This window comes from Brachypodium distachyon, chromosome 1, assembly GCF_000005505.3.
Source record: "Brachypodium distachyon strain Bd21 chromosome 1, Brachypodium_distachyon_v3.0, whole genome shotgun sequence".
In the NCBI taxonomy this organism is placed as follows: domain Eukaryota; kingdom Viridiplantae; phylum Streptophyta; class Magnoliopsida; order Poales; family Poaceae; genus Brachypodium; species Brachypodium distachyon.
In genome coordinates this window covers 39,355,166-39,369,985 of record NC_016131.3, presented here as the reverse complement: position 1 = coordinate 39,369,985, position 14,820 = coordinate 39,355,166, and the positions used below count along the sequence as shown (strand labels likewise).

General features: G+C 46.4%; 1 protein-coding gene and 1 long non-coding RNA gene across 3 annotated transcripts; both read left to right on the top strand.

Moving 5' to 3' along the window:
* Nucleotides 1-3,521: 3,521 nt before the first annotated feature.
* Nucleotides 3,522-4,615, top strand: LOC104581567. The gene is made up of 2 exons (XR_729584.3): nucleotides 3,522-4,129; nucleotides 4,220-4,615. It is a non-coding gene; the product is annotated as an uncharacterized LOC104581567 (long non-coding RNA).
* A 3,824-nt stretch (nucleotides 4,616-8,439) lies between these two features.
* LOC100833336 lies at nucleotides 8,440-12,667 on the top strand. Of its 2 annotated transcripts, none has more exons than XM_003560713.4 (5): nucleotides 8,440-8,762; nucleotides 9,218-9,318; nucleotides 10,624-11,685; nucleotides 11,782-11,928; nucleotides 12,006-12,667. In XM_003560713.4, exons 1-5 carry the CDS (start codon nucleotides 8,681-8,683, stop codon nucleotides 12,378-12,380), a joined length of 1,767 nt encoding a protein of 588 aa, XP_003560761.1. In that variant the 5' UTR covers nucleotides 8,440-8,680; the 3' UTR covers nucleotides 12,381-12,667. The 2 variants fall into 2 exon arrangements, with proteins under 2 accessions (XP_003560761.1, XP_010227692.1); XM_010229390.3 differs by having other exon boundaries at nucleotides 8,446-8,762; nucleotides 10,816-11,685.
* The last annotated feature ends 2,153 nt before the right edge of the window (nucleotides 12,668-14,820 follow it).

Here is a 14,820-nt window from a genome sequence, read left to right as displayed (position 1 = left end):
TCGACCACCAAACATCCCTTTTCGAAATGTTTTTCATGGAGTATTTGTCTCTCTGCTCTGTTCTGAAAATAAGACAATACCTTCCCGCAGAAATTATATAGCAGCTATCGAATGCACATACTCCGGTTCTCTAACAGTCATTTGAATTCTGAAAAGTTTTCTACAAAAGTGAATATTTAAAGGTAACTCCATCCAAGCAAACAGACTACTCCATCCTATCCTAATACTTTTTACACGCTTTTTAGACATAAATACATACATATTTGGACAAATTTAAGACAATTAATATGGATATGTTTTAGGCTACAGATGTTACCTAGTAATTTCTACCGAGTGCATGACAAAAATTACCTAATAATCCCTCCGTTTTTAAATACTTGTCGTGTTTTGAGTGCAAATTCATGACAAGTATTTAGAAACAAGTATTTAGGAACAAGTATTTAGGAACTAAGGAGTACAAAGACAAAACAAAAAATTAAAGAGATGAATGAATCAGGAGGTAGCCACCATGGTCGCACGCTGAGATCCCAACTGCTGATGACTATGACTGGCGGCGTGGCGCCATCGACGGGAGCTCCTTCGTTGGACTACGTTTCTTGTCGTCTCCAAGCCCTGCAAGAAGATCGCAGCGACCGTGGCTGGCAGTATCCATGCCCAGGAAGATCGCAGCGGCCGCAGCGGACGTGGTTCCAGACTTCCAGTGGGCAGCATGCAGAGGGACGCCCGGACGATTCTGCTCGGCGGAGACGATTCCCAACCTCGAAGTCGGGCTGAGGGCTGCAGCATGTATTGCCAAGACGGCTTGCGGCGCAGCTTTTTCGCGGCCAGTGGCGGAGCGCGGATCGGCGGATGGATCGCGGCGCGGCGGCGGCTGACGGCTAGATCGCGCACGGTGGCGGAGGACGGTTAGATTGCGGCGCGGGGCGGCGGCAAGGGAGGCGGATGCGGGGGGAGGACTGCGGCGACGAGGCAGACGGATGCGGGCAGGAAGCCAGAAGGCGGCGACGAAGGAGATGGATTGAGAGACTGGCTGAAATGCCCCTTTAATGATCTCCAAATAGGTTTCGTCCGAAGATTGTGACTTTATACTCTAGTCTCTCAAAAGAAAACAATACACTTTTTTCTGAAAATTACATAACATCACCTGGTCAAAAAAGTTTTGAAACGGAATCACTTAATTTTTTAGTTCTCTCCACTATCTCACTTCAGCCGTTAAAACAAACAGTTAGAAGCGGCAACAAATTTATGTTTTGGAAACTCGATATTCGTTTATGAGTATAGACATTTGATTATTTTGTTGAGTATGTCTATTTTGATTTTCCTTATTTTCTGAAGGAGGTTATCAATAGTAGATTAAATCAAGCCTAATTAATAAACTGGCAGCGCACGTGTAAATTTTTTCCAATTATTTGATCGAGTTGTTTGACGGATCTGGCTTGTGGTTAGTTATGACGACTTGACGTCGTTGGCCTCTTGGCTATCTAACTGCTCATAGTCTTGTCTCTGCGTGGCGGCTGGAGTCCGTCTTATATGACTGGCAAGTATTAAATGTGGCAACTCGCCCGCGGATATCCGACCCAAGTGGGCAGGATATGGGTCGACGTTTACGCCCATGGGTATACCCGATGGCTCGCCCGATTAGTTATGGATAGGGTATGGGTATAGGTTTATACCCATGGATACCTGAGGGGTCGCCCAGAATATTTTAATTAAATAAATATTATTTTTATTATATAATACGTGGACTCTTTGATGCAATAAGAATTAACGGATGAAACTTGCTGTAAAAAATAAAAATAAAGACCAAGTGCAAAATTGGCCTAGTAGCCCTGATTCGATGACCCATCAACTTGGCATGTTTGGCCATCTCTCGCTCGGTCTGGCTCACAGAAGAAAGGCATCGAGGCGCCTTCTCCCATCTCCCATTCTACACTCGACCATCATCTCTCGTTCTCTCTTCTATGTCCTAGGCGCCGCCACCATTATCTCTCGTAATCTGTCTCATCAGTTTCTTCTAACAATTCGCCATCTCCTTGTGTAATTTAGCCCTAGGAGGAGACGGTCATGGCTAGGAAACGGAAGAGGGGACCAGCCGTGTGGCCGCGCCTGGGACACAGAGGGGACGGCCGTGGCTTCAATTCCTTGCCCGATGGATGCCCGATCAGGTCTCATCTTCCGAACCCCCCTAGTGTTCCGGTGGAGCGATATTTTTCTCGTCAAATTCAGAGTTGTTGCCCGACTCTCGTAATGATCCATCCTGCTGGCGATGGGTTACCTCGCGGGGTTGCAGTCCAATTCGGTGCAGGTAACGTGCTAGCTGGTTTAGTAGGCCTAATATATATGCAATCTTGGGGGGCCCACATTTTTTTTGGGGGAGTTTGACAGACGACGGTGAAGGGAACAATCCGTATTTTTTAGATAGGTATAGATGGCGAGGGCCGAGGGAGACGTGCGGGATGGGCGTGATTAGCGGAGGGAGAACGAAACAACGTGGACCGTTAGATCAATAGATTTCACTACTAGTACAAAACGAAGTATATCTCATGGCCTATCAGTGAGGGTGCGAAACGACCGTGAGTGATGACTAGCATCACTGTCGGTCGCATCCCCACCCGCCACTGATGAATAGACAGGGGTTTGCCCATCTCCGACCCGCCAAACATCAATACCGGGCGCATGTGGCGCCCGCCACTAATGTCGTATCATTCGTGGCGAGAATCATCAGTGGCGGTTGTCCGTAGCGCGACTCCCACTGATGTTTTGCACATCACTTGCGGTTGCCCGATCACGCCTGCCAATGATGTTGTCCCTATTATCAGTAACGGTTGCGTGCGGGCCCACCGACACTGATGGTCGAAGCCTTTTAAATAATCATAACTAAATCATAATAAATCAGAAAAAATGTGATTCTTTTTGTCGAATTCTTATTTTTTCCTGCTTAACATGATCGAACAATAATATCATATGGTAACATTTTAAAAATGACATATGTGGTACAATCTTGTTATTTTTGATAGTTGAACTTCGGGTTTTAAGCCCAAATGACCAAATTTTTGTTCATTTCTATGTCGAAGTTCATGATAATGTCCATTTTTTGCACATGTGTGCGTCTTGTCATAAAAACAATATCGCCAAAGAGATTTACACATGTCTGTTTATATTATATGAAATATGAAAAAAAAATCATGTCTTCCCTTGTCAGTGACGAGTCTTGTAGCTCTAGGCCCGCCACTGATGCTTTTTTGGAGCCCAACCAACCCAATTGAGGCCCGTCAAAACAGTGCATATGTATCAATTTCTTGCACAGAGGTGCGTCTTGTTATGCCAAATAATGTTGCCAATGATATTTACAAATGTTTGGCTTAAAAATCCTTTTTTTTATTTTTCATATGCAAAAGAATTATATTTAGTCCATATTTCTTGGCCGGGCCCACCACTGATACTCAACCCACCACATTCCTATTTGCTATAAAATCCGACTAACCCTACGCGCAACTCATCCCTCTATTTTCTCCCCTCCCAGCAGCCACCCTCTCTCCTTTCTCTCTTCCTTCTCCGTCCCGACGCCTCCTCTCCCTCTCTTCTGCTCTTCCCCCAAGCCCCTCCCGGCCTCCCCTCCCCGAGCCCCTACCCGAGCGCCTCCCCCTCCCTCGAACTCCTGCCTCTCTTTTCCTCCCACGCGCGTTCCCCTCCCTCGAGCTCCTGCAGCAGCGGCCGCGGAGGACAATGGCGGCAGTGCTTGGAGGCCGTTCACCGGCGCCCCCGACCTTGCCCGCGGTCGGATCTGGCGCCCCCGACCCGGCCCCGACCTCCCTCGGCCGGCCGTGCCCGACCCCTGCCTCCTCCGGTCGACCTGGCCCCGACCCCGGCCACCAGTCGTCGCCGGATCCGCCGCCCCGACCCCCCTGCTGCCGCCGGATCCCGGCCTCCCTCTTCTCTCTTTCTCTCCCTCTCTGATTTTCTCTCTTTTGCAGTGTAGGTCGTCGTGGAGGAACAATTGTTCTACAGCCATGGAGCGCCACCGTGGAGAGGAGCCCGTCCCTGCCTCCTCCGGGGATCCGCCGTCGGGAGACGAGGAAGCCGCCGCCCCTGAGCCCGCCTGCCCCCGGAATCGTTTCCATCTTCCTCGGTACATACTTTTTCCCTCCCTTCCCTCTCTTGCTTCTCTCCTTCTCTATTTTTCTCTGGCTTCTTCTAAAGCTATCTCTTTCTCTCGCAGATTTGTTCGTGGCTGGCTCGGCTAGCAATTTTGGCAAGCAAGTTGATTGGCGAGTAGATTTGTATACGAACTTTATTGTATATAGGATCTGTACAAATATCTACTGCTGGATATTTAGTGATTTGTTGTATATACAGATTTGCTGTGATATTTGATTTGTGATTTGATGAATTAATCAACACGCGGGCCTGTGGCCTGCCCTTTTTTATAATCTCGAAAACACACATCACTGTCGGTCAGGGTTGCGCCCGCCAATGATGTCATCACTGACGGTTCGCCTGGGCGTCCCGTTAGCGATTATTTTTCGACCGTTTCTGTAGGAGTGTTTGGACGGTGCAGATTCGATTTTTCTGTCAAGTTTGTGCCTTTATATGTAATAGAACTGCAAATAGAACGGTGCAAATTTGTGCCTTTATATGTAATAGTGACAGAGATGAGTTTCATGTGTACTGCAAATAGCAACTACGAGACTAACACTAACACTATTGTTGTTAGGTGCACTTGCTGCAAGAAAAGATCCAGATAGGATAAGTGAAAAAAGCTAGCGCATGCAGAGAACAACTCCCTCCGTACCAAAGGATGTATGTATTTATGATTAAAAAAATCTAGATATATGTAATAGAAAGTAATAATATGGGAGAGGGAGTAGATAGGTGCACCACCCCTTCGCCTACCGCGGCGGCGGAGCGACGTTCCCAAGCGGGGGCTCGAAAACCTCTCTAACTCCAACAGTGTATGCATGTCGAGGCGACAAGGCAGGCAAGGTGTGGGTCGTCAGTATGAACTGAGCTCACCGTCCTTGACTGGATCTTCTTGGCCGGGGACCTGATGAGGGTGTTAGGAGGGTTGGCGCGCCTCGTTGCATCGGTTGGATGGGAGAGGGGCGTCGCCTCGCCGGAGTGGTGTCAGAGAGGATACAATGGATGCTCTCTTGTCTGTTTTAATATATACCTATCTAACAAATACGCAAGGTTTCATCTTTTTTTTTCTCCACACTTTTTCGTCAAGCTTCCGTGGACCCAGCCCCGGACTGGACCTTGGTGCAGCCCAGCACAGCCCGTATCCAACACAGATATATACTGCTCCGTAACACTAAAACCATGACAGGTGGAGGGAGTACTTGTAATATGAACGGAGGGAGTACTTGTAAGTTGAAAAGCCCAGCAAGTATCCAAATCGTTGACGTTTCCAGCGTACGTTTCCCTTTCCAAATCCCCTAGCGACGAGCGAGTTGACCAGGATCGGAAGGAAACGGCGTCGGTTGCAAGTCATGGAAGCGCATGCGGCCGAGGATGCTGAGCCCGCGGCGAGGGTTGCCCGCGACGACGTAGCCTACGACGAGCGTGCCGTGGAAGCCCGGCTGGAGGCGGAGGAGTTCGTGGTGGAGAAGAGGCGGAGCCAGTCGAGCACCACAGAGGAGTGGCGCGCGCGGGAGAGCAGGCGGAAGACGGCATGGTAAACGGTGCGGGTGTGGCGGTAGCGCAAGCGGCGGCCGGACCGGTCGAAGAACTTGAGGCGGAGCAGCAGCAGCGCGTCTTCATTGGGGATCCTCCGCGGGCGGTGGCGAAGCAGACAGGACGAGGACCTTTGTGAGCGCGAGCACCTCGAGCGCCGCCGCGTCCTCCGCGGCGAGGGCCTCGTAGATTGCGTCGAGGGCGGAGACCGGCTCGGCGGCGCGGGGCACGAGGAACCAGTCGCGGAAGAAGACGGCGATGTCGGCTGCGGCGGCGGATACGGAGGCGTAGGACTCCGCGGTATGGGGGAGCTGCGGGACGGCAGCGGCGAGGGAGGCGCGTGGGTGGACGCCAAGAAGGTGTTCGACAGAATGGCGAGCAGGCGGCGGCGGCCCGAGCGGGAGGGGAGCAGGGAGATGAGGCGAGGCATGGCTGGGAATCGCACCTGGCGGTGGTGGTCAGCAGCGGCCCGGAGTTTTCCGCAGCAGCGGTGGGGGCCGGCGGCGGGTCACGTTGGTTGGCGGTGGCGGCTGATCTATGCTCACTGGGTCGCTGGTTGGGATTTTTGCGGGCGTGTCTTTTTTTTTTTAGGGGATTTTGCGGGGGTTTTTGTGAGTTCGGTTTGGTTCGGGTCTATCGGGGCTGCTGGGCCGAGCGTTTCGGCCGGATCACACACCCCATGCCGGTATTTGCAGGCCAGAACTGCTTATCGTACGATGCACGTAGGGCATATGCCCTGGAACTGTGTGTTTGGGTTTTGATTGGGCCAAACTCAGTAAAAACTGAGCATAGTAAATGCGTTCAAAAAAAACTGAGCATATTAAATAACTATAATTGGTTTAAACTTGTAAATATTGCCTAATATTTCAAATTTAACATGTTGGCCAATCAGATGTTGACACATGTCACCCCTGCTTGTCCTATCAGATGTTGATTCGTGTCACCCTAGCTTTTGTTATTAGATGATACCCCGCACGTTGCTGCGGCCTGCGTGAGATCTATATAGATATAACTTATTGAAAACAAGTGCGTAAAGTAAAATGATAAAATGTAAATGACACCTAATTTGCACATGCTCAAGTTCAGTCGATATTTTAATGTTTCCATATAAATTCTAGACGTGTCTTGAGAAATTGATAGAGATGCCTCAATAATGGGGCTTGGAACAATTGAAACATAATTTTAGACATGTGGGTTTCAAAATTAGTTTGCTAATATGTCGTTGGGACTACTGTAAAGAAGAAAACGAAGAAACAAATTCGCACGAAAGGAAATTTTTACTTGTGGCAATCCACACATCTTGGTTGTGACGAAACCAATGGATCATTGATGAATTTGAATTTTTTTTTCCTCGCAAGTTCAAATATATAAACCCACAATTACATTCCTGATGGCCAACCATTATCATCTCTTGAAGAAACAACGTAAATCCAACAAAGTTGAGCATATAGATAGGCCAAATGCAAAAATAGAAGAATAAATCTGAATGCTAATTGTACATATCGTGATTGTTGCATGTAGTGTTGCTAATATCTTAGTGCCGAAGAATATGTCGAAGCGATCAAGCGAATCCACATCTGTCTTTATGGTCTTTGTCTTCTGAAAAAACTAAGAACATGAGTTAGGGAAATAGCTTTATTTGCTGACGGCCAGATGTTGGCGTCAAGGAATGCGACCTGGGTTGTGGCTCCAGCTGTGGCGGAGCAAGATGGAACCGAATTGAGAAGAAAGGCTTTTATAGATGAGAAGACGACGGCTTTGCTTCCTCCGGTAAATTATTCTGCACGACTTGAATTATGGAGGACATGCACGACTTGAATTATGGAGGACATGAACATGGAGAGGGACTGGCCAGGAATGGATTCTACTATTGCTATGAAGTGAAATTAGGAGAGGGCTTTGAGAGAGGATGGAAAGGGGCTTGAGCTGACGCGATCAGAAATTGATTTTATAGGCTGCGGAGGGAGATCGAGAGGTTGATGTCGACGGCCGGCATCTGGGGCGTGCCGGTTGCAAATGGAAATTGAGGAGAGAGAGACGGATTATTAGTGGCCTGAATCGGTTCATGAAGCGATGGGAATTAATTTCTTTTTATCGGTTTTGCAAGATACAATATAATTAATTAGATGAGATTTGAGGCTGCGGCGGCGATTCATGGCTGCAGGTGGGTGCGTTCTGAAACGCTCGAACGAACAGAGGAGGAAGATGATGGAGTCATGGAGGTCAAGCTGGGAAGCGCAAGCGCCCGAGCGGGAATGGACCGGGGGATCGGGTGGAGATGGGCCGGGGAGAAAAAAAGGGCCCATATCGTCGGAACATACGATATCACGGGAAAAGAGAGTTGTACGTGTACGTGACGATGGAGTGCGTTGGGACAAACCTGCCGTAAGAAAAACGATGACATGGCTCTCTGAGAAACTATGAAAATCAGGTAGTGGGTTGGCTCTATTTAGATATAGAGAATTTCATGGCATCGACGGGCATTTCAGCTAGTTAACAAAAAAATCCACATGGGACGCACTTGGCGGTAAGGCCCGCCGGGCTAACGGCCGCAGCTAACGGGCCTGGGCCAGGCTAGACCTGTGATTCGCCGAAACGGACCGACACGACACGGCCCACTTATAAGTGGCCCTGGCAGCCTTGGGCCGTGCCGGCCTGTTGGCCAGCTATACGTCACGCCACATGACCCAAGGCAAGCCTGTGGATTTCTCTGCCGAAACTACCTCACGTATGATTGTAACACCCTGTCCGATCTTTGTACGACCAGACTCGGACTCAGATTCAATTTCTGTGTCCCTCACGGTCGCACATGCTGACAGCGCCTTGGACAAGTTTCTCTGCCCTTTCCCCTCCTATTAATTAACATCCACACGCGCGCCGCCAGGACCCTCCTGAACCTTGTATCCTAGGCCGCTGTTGGCCCAACACCGGGATCCCTCAGCCGCGATCTGCAAAAACGGATTTGACTGTGTTCGAATTCCCGATTGATCCGATCCGATCCGAGGTCATGGGGCTGCTGAAGCTGAATCAGCTTATGTCCATGAAGCGTCGGCGGCGGCGGAATCGTCGGCGGCAGATCCAAACCCGTAGTAAGTAGCAGCATCTCGTCCCTCCATATCATATTTCTCTTGCATTCAATATTGCGATAATTAAATCCAATAGGTTCGATCTGAGCATTGTTTATTTAACCATATAGCCTTAGGGCTTCTTCGTATACATGGTACATATGCATTAGCTGAGCTAAGAGACTATTAGCTGGGATCCAAACGGGCTAATTTTTAGCAGCTACTGTAAATTTTAGTACGGAATATTTGATTTAGGGAGTTTGTACTCTTCGCAAAAAAAAACCCCGAAAAATCTAGTTAACGTTAACATTTTTTACTGTTACGTGGAAACAGTTTGTGGTCTCTAAACTTTTAGACGCTCTGATTCTTGCGCTCAAGATTAGTTGGATTAACTAATTTTCACACACAAGATTAATTTTAATATGAACAAAATTAGATTTCTGTGTGCATTCTTTCGTGACCATGACGGTGTTTCGCAGATGGATCTATTGCTTCATGTGCAAAAAGCAAGGGTCGACATGATGATGAACATTCTCTGGATGGCCAAATAAAGGGATACTCAATATCAGATCTCCCTGAGGTACAACATTGATTAGTTGGAAGATTTACATTGCTCAGTATGACTACTCAAGGTTTTAAATAGTTGGCTAATACATTTAGCGCTGGTCTCAGAGTAGAGCTATGTCATTATGCGGTTTTGTCAAACATGTTTTTTTTTTACTGAATTATGACAAAAACATGGAACTACTCCCTCCGGCCGGAATTACTTGTCGAAATATTACATGTATCTAGACGTTTTTTACACATAGATACATCCGTATTTGGACAAATTTGAGACAAGTAATACCGGTTGGAGGGAGTAATGAAATTTCATGGACATAAACGTCATATCATTCCATCAACCAACATAGTCACAGTTATAATCAACATTATATTCATTCAGCAATAAACAACTAAGCATTCCTTCAATGGTTCATTATTACATAGTTTATATTGAAGTAAACCAACACAACAGAGAGACATAGATTGCACTAATCCAGAACAAAGAATGAATATTTTCTCGGTCATGTTATGTTAGCGGCCTTCATGTTGCAGCCTCCGCAAGAAACCATGGGTCGTAATGTGTGATGTTGGTTATCTTAAGTAGATGCCAACTAGTTCATGAAACCGCTGGCCACGGTCATCTCTAGTAAGCTTTCATTCATACTCCCTCCATTCTATATTAAGTGACTCAAATTTGTCCAAATATGAATTATCTATGGCTAAAAAGTGTCTAGATACATGTAATAAAAGTCATTTAATTTGGGTCGGAGGGAGTAGGATGCTGCAACTGTTTTTAGAGATGAATGGTGGCCTGGTTTGGGATTGATTAGGACTAAGACTTTCGAGTTACTGGTATCATTTGTAGTTTTCTGGGCCTCCATTGTGAAGGGAAATGAAGTAGCCTCGACCCACAGACAAGCGCTTAAAAAGTTGTGGCTAACCCAAATGGCGACTTTTGTGGGCGATATCGCATTGTTAGCTACAATTGCGAAAAATTGACAATATCGTAGTCTTTGAAATCAATGGCTTCAGCTATAGTTGGGCTATAGTGTTCTATTTCGAACCATGATTGCTTGACCTGCACAAATTGGTTGACCGATGGTAGCAATTTGAAGTTTTTGAACTTATCTTCTAATGCTACTATTTTGTGGACTTCTACTCTTGTAAAGAAAAAACTGTCTTGGGTCTAGATCCCCATGTATCTTGGCATTCCCTGCATTTTGGCTGACACAAAATATGCAGAATCTGCCTGAGACATGCAAATAACAGATTTCATGTTTATCTGCACTGAACCATATATTGGCATCTTGTAAATCCACATCCACCTATAAACTCTTTTCAGGTGGAAACTCTGTATATAGTGCTCAATAAACTCTCCACAATTACATTCCAACTCTCAGATGTCTCTAATTCAGTTTACTTTGTGCATTCAGGTGACTCTGTACAGTTCTATTGTTTTCCTTATAGAAATAATGTTACTGTGTTTGCCTTTACAATTCCGCTGTTGATTTTTCTCCCACACATGTGCATGCAGGATATCTTGTGTCGTATACATTCCTTAATGCCAATTCAAGATGCTGCCCGAGCTGCCTGTGTGTCTCAGACCTTTTTGCATTCCTGGAGATGCCGCCCTAACCTCGATTTCAGTAGGGAAACATTGGGCTTAACAAAAGAAACACAAAGGGACATCACCAGCATAGTTGATCACATTCTGCAAAACCACTCAGGCGTTGGAGTGAAGGCAGTCAAGTTTCTAGATGACAGTTGGCTTTGGAATAGTATTAAAAATCAAGACTTCCGTCATCTTGATGTTGAAAATCAAGACTTCTCTCATCTTGATCTCGACCGCTGGCTTCGGAATACTATTAAACCAGGGATTGAAGAACTGAACATTTCTCTGCATGGAGAGAATACAGTGTACAACTTTCCATGCTCACTTTTATCTGATGAAATTGGAGAGTCACTCCGTAATCTTAAGCTTGTCGGCTGTTACTTTGATCCCACAATCGGACTTGGTTCCTTGAGAAACTTGAGAAGAATACAGCTGGGTAGCGTGTCTATTACCGATAGTAAGCTAGAGTGTCTTCTTTCTAATTCTTTCTCTTTGGAGCAGTTGGTACTCAGGGTTTGCAGTGGGATTATTTGCCTGAAAATACCTTGCCTGCAGCGGCTGAGCTACCTTGAGGTGAACGCTTGCACTGGGCTGGAAGTGTTAGAGAGCAAAGCTCCAAATCTATCTAGCGTTATCATTCAAGAAGCCCCCCATGTACAACTCTCACTTTTGGAATCGCCGCGTATTACAAAATATTACAGATCATGTCCTGGAGCTGCCTTTTATGCTCGTACTGAGCTTCCATCCAGCATGCCAAATCTCGAGACTCTTAGCTTAGTTTCAAACACTGAGGTATGAACTTTCTGTCAGCAATATGCTTAGAATTAATTATTTTACAGCAGGCATGCAGTGGAATATAATTAAAGCACATTTCCCCCCTTTTTGCAGACGGTTAATACGCCGGTAATGCCTAGCAAATTCCTCCACCTCAAGTGGTTGAGTATTAGTCTTTCTGGACGTGGACAGACCTATGATTTGTTTTCTCTGTCATCCTTTTTTGATGCTTCTCCTTTCCTGGAGACATTCAAGTTGAATGTAAGTCATTGTCCGTCCTGCAAAACATTGGTAACTGACAGAAATCGTTAATTCAAGTTTGCTTTTTTCATCTTTAGGCATCGCTACATGTGAAGCGTGGCTCAATTTTTGAAGATCGTTCGGATCTGAGGAAGATGCCAGAGAAGCATAGTTACAAGCTCAAGTGTGTCCGAATCACCAATTTCTCATCTGCAAAGAGCTTGATTGAGTTGACCTGTCATATTCTCGAGTCTGCAATGTCACTCGAGCGCCTCACATTGGACACCACTCATGGTGCGCCTAGATGCTCGGTCATGAAAACTGTCAGATGCTGGCCAATGAAGAAGGATGCACTTATGGAAGCGCATAGAGCACTGTCGGCTATCCAAACATACGTCAAGTCTAAAGTTCCTTCAACAGTCGAGTTAAATGTTTTTGAGCCCTGTAGCCAGTGCCATGCTGTTGCACTTTAGGTGGTCAATTATTCACTGGAACTGTTGGTGTGAGTTTTATGGTGTCTTATGCTAGTAACAAATGGAGGCAATTAGTAGTGTTAAGATTAAATTAGCATGTGATCAATTAGATTTAAGCATGTGTCAATTAGCAATAACGACAGTTAATTAGTAACGGCTAACATTGTAATTTCGCACGTTTCTCTCACGTTTTCTCCCGAGCGGGCGCCTGTGCCCAAATCTTGGGGTGCCTGTGCATATACAGACGCCTCCTCTCCTTGTATAAATCACAGATTCATTCTCAATCATTTCATTCTAAATACGTTATCACGCACGCTAGACTCTGCCATTAGAGCAAGAACAGGAAGAGAAAACAAAAAGTTAAGAAGATGACGATCTACAATTTGCCCTCAATCTTGTCTGATCTCTCGTGTTCCTACACCACGGAACACTTCGTTGCCGGCGAACTCATCTTGGGCGACTACGTTGGATCCCGAGACGCCGTTGGAACCCTCGAATCCGTTGGATCCCTCGACATCGCTGGAACCCTCGACGCCGCTGGAACCACATGTGTGAACCCCTTGCTCGCCATGGCCACGGGATAGCCTCCACGGACGCCGCCCTTGCACCTCCACTGCCGGACGTCATCTTCTGCCCGGTCCACGGGTACAGCCCGTGCCCGACAAGGGACGGCGCGACGCCGCCGCTCCAGTCGCCAACACCGGCGGAACCGGGCTTCACCGTCAAGGAGGAGCCTCAGACCGACTCCTCCTCCATCCCGCCGGGCCGCGCCACCAACGCGAAGGCGGTCGGCCTCCCCTCCTCTCTCTAAATCGCATCATGGTGGTGGGGTTGGCTGCTGTAGCTGCATCGGGGATCAACGGAAGCAGCAGCAGAAGGGATTGGGGGAGGCGGCTGCAACAGGAGAAAATGGATCGTGAGTGGGCGCTGTCGTGCGTGGGATAGCTAGGGGAAACCCTACCTGCCTACCCCGATCGACCTCTTTTAGCCCTCTCGGTCTGCCCCTTGCCCCAACCTAGGCCGGCCCAAAAGGCCACCAAGGCCCAGCCTAGGAATTCCCACGCAAGCAGAAGGCCACCCCTCCACTAGCACAAGGCCGAATTGCAGAAAAGCCCAGAATTCTCCATTATTTGCGATTTGGTCCAGACTTTTGTTTATTAGTAGCACTATTTATTATTTATAGGTCACTGGACTTATATTTATTTGCATTCCAATAGTTTTCTGTTTGGATTCCTATACAAAGACATATTTGTCTATGTAAATATTATCATGTTTAATATGTTTGTATGATATACATTTTCTATTACATGTGATATTTATGCCTCTGCAATTGAGATCCTTATTTCTTGCAATTTTGAGAGTTTGTTTCATCGATTAAGTCCCAAATGGCATTAATATGCACATTTTGACTTGATTCAAGAAAAGGCTCCATTCGTAATAAGCAAAAATTATCATTACGTGACTATCTCAATTTAATATATGCGAAACACAAGGTACTATAGACTTTTAATAACGGTAAAATGCTAAATGACGTTGAATGTTTTGTGGGAACATACACCTTATTGAAAGTGACGAATTATTTCGCGTAGTGCTGAGAGGTCTACATTGTGTCGGATGTACACAATGGCTACCTTCAACGTGCTCTTCTAATATTAAATTAAAAAATAACACAAGGTGCTACAGCCTTTCAATAACGGTAAAGTGCTAAATGGCGTTGAATGTTCCGTGTGAACATACACCTTATTGAAAGCAGTGAATTTTTCGCGTAGAGCTGACATATCTACACCACTAATTGGTGATTATCTTCAAAGTGTTATTTGAGGTCTACACTATATGAATTTAACCTCACTTAAATTTCACACATTTTTGCGATTTTATTTACAACAATTACCACAACGGTTTTGCTTTACCCACCAGTAATTGAAAAAATCCATATTTTTTCAACCCCATGTAGGACGAAATGACCGGCAAAGAGTTCGATGTACTCGCCCTCGACGGCCATAACTACCCAACCTGGGCATGGACGTAAAAGTGAGCCTTGCGACCTGCAATCTTTCAGCGGCATCTAACCCCCTCCGGAGGGACAAGCGCCCATTGCAGATCTATACAAATATAATGCTTTATACATTATAAGGAACCACATCCATTCTGATCTCAAATTAGAGTATCTTATGGATGAAGACCCGTACACATTATGGCTCGCCCTTCAAACTAGATATGAACGGCAAAAGGCTGTGATTTTTCCTGAAGCCACACATGAATAGACTCAACTCCGTCTACAAGATTTTAAATCCATTGGAGAGTTCATTCATGCCGTTCATAAAATTTGTTCAAAGTTGCAATTTTGTGAGAAGGAACCCTCTGAAGCAGACAAGATTGAAAAACCCTTATCCACCATGCTTCCGGCCGATAGGATCTTCCAGCAACAATATCATGCACG

Bases quoted from the DNA above. Each gene is read 5' to 3' on its own strand.
- LOC100833336 (XM_003560713.4), top strand. From the start codon at position 8,681: ATGGGGCTGCTGAAGCTGAATCAGCTTATGTCCATGAAGCGTCGGCGG. The intron at 8,763-9,217 runs GTAAGTAGCAGC...GGTGTTTCGCAG, and splicing joins GCGGCAGATCCAAACCCGTA to ATGGATCTATTGCTTCATGT. The intron at 9,319-10,623 runs GTACAACATTGA...AACTCTTTTCAG, and splicing joins CAATATCAGATCTCCCTGAG to GTGGAAACTCTGTATATAGT.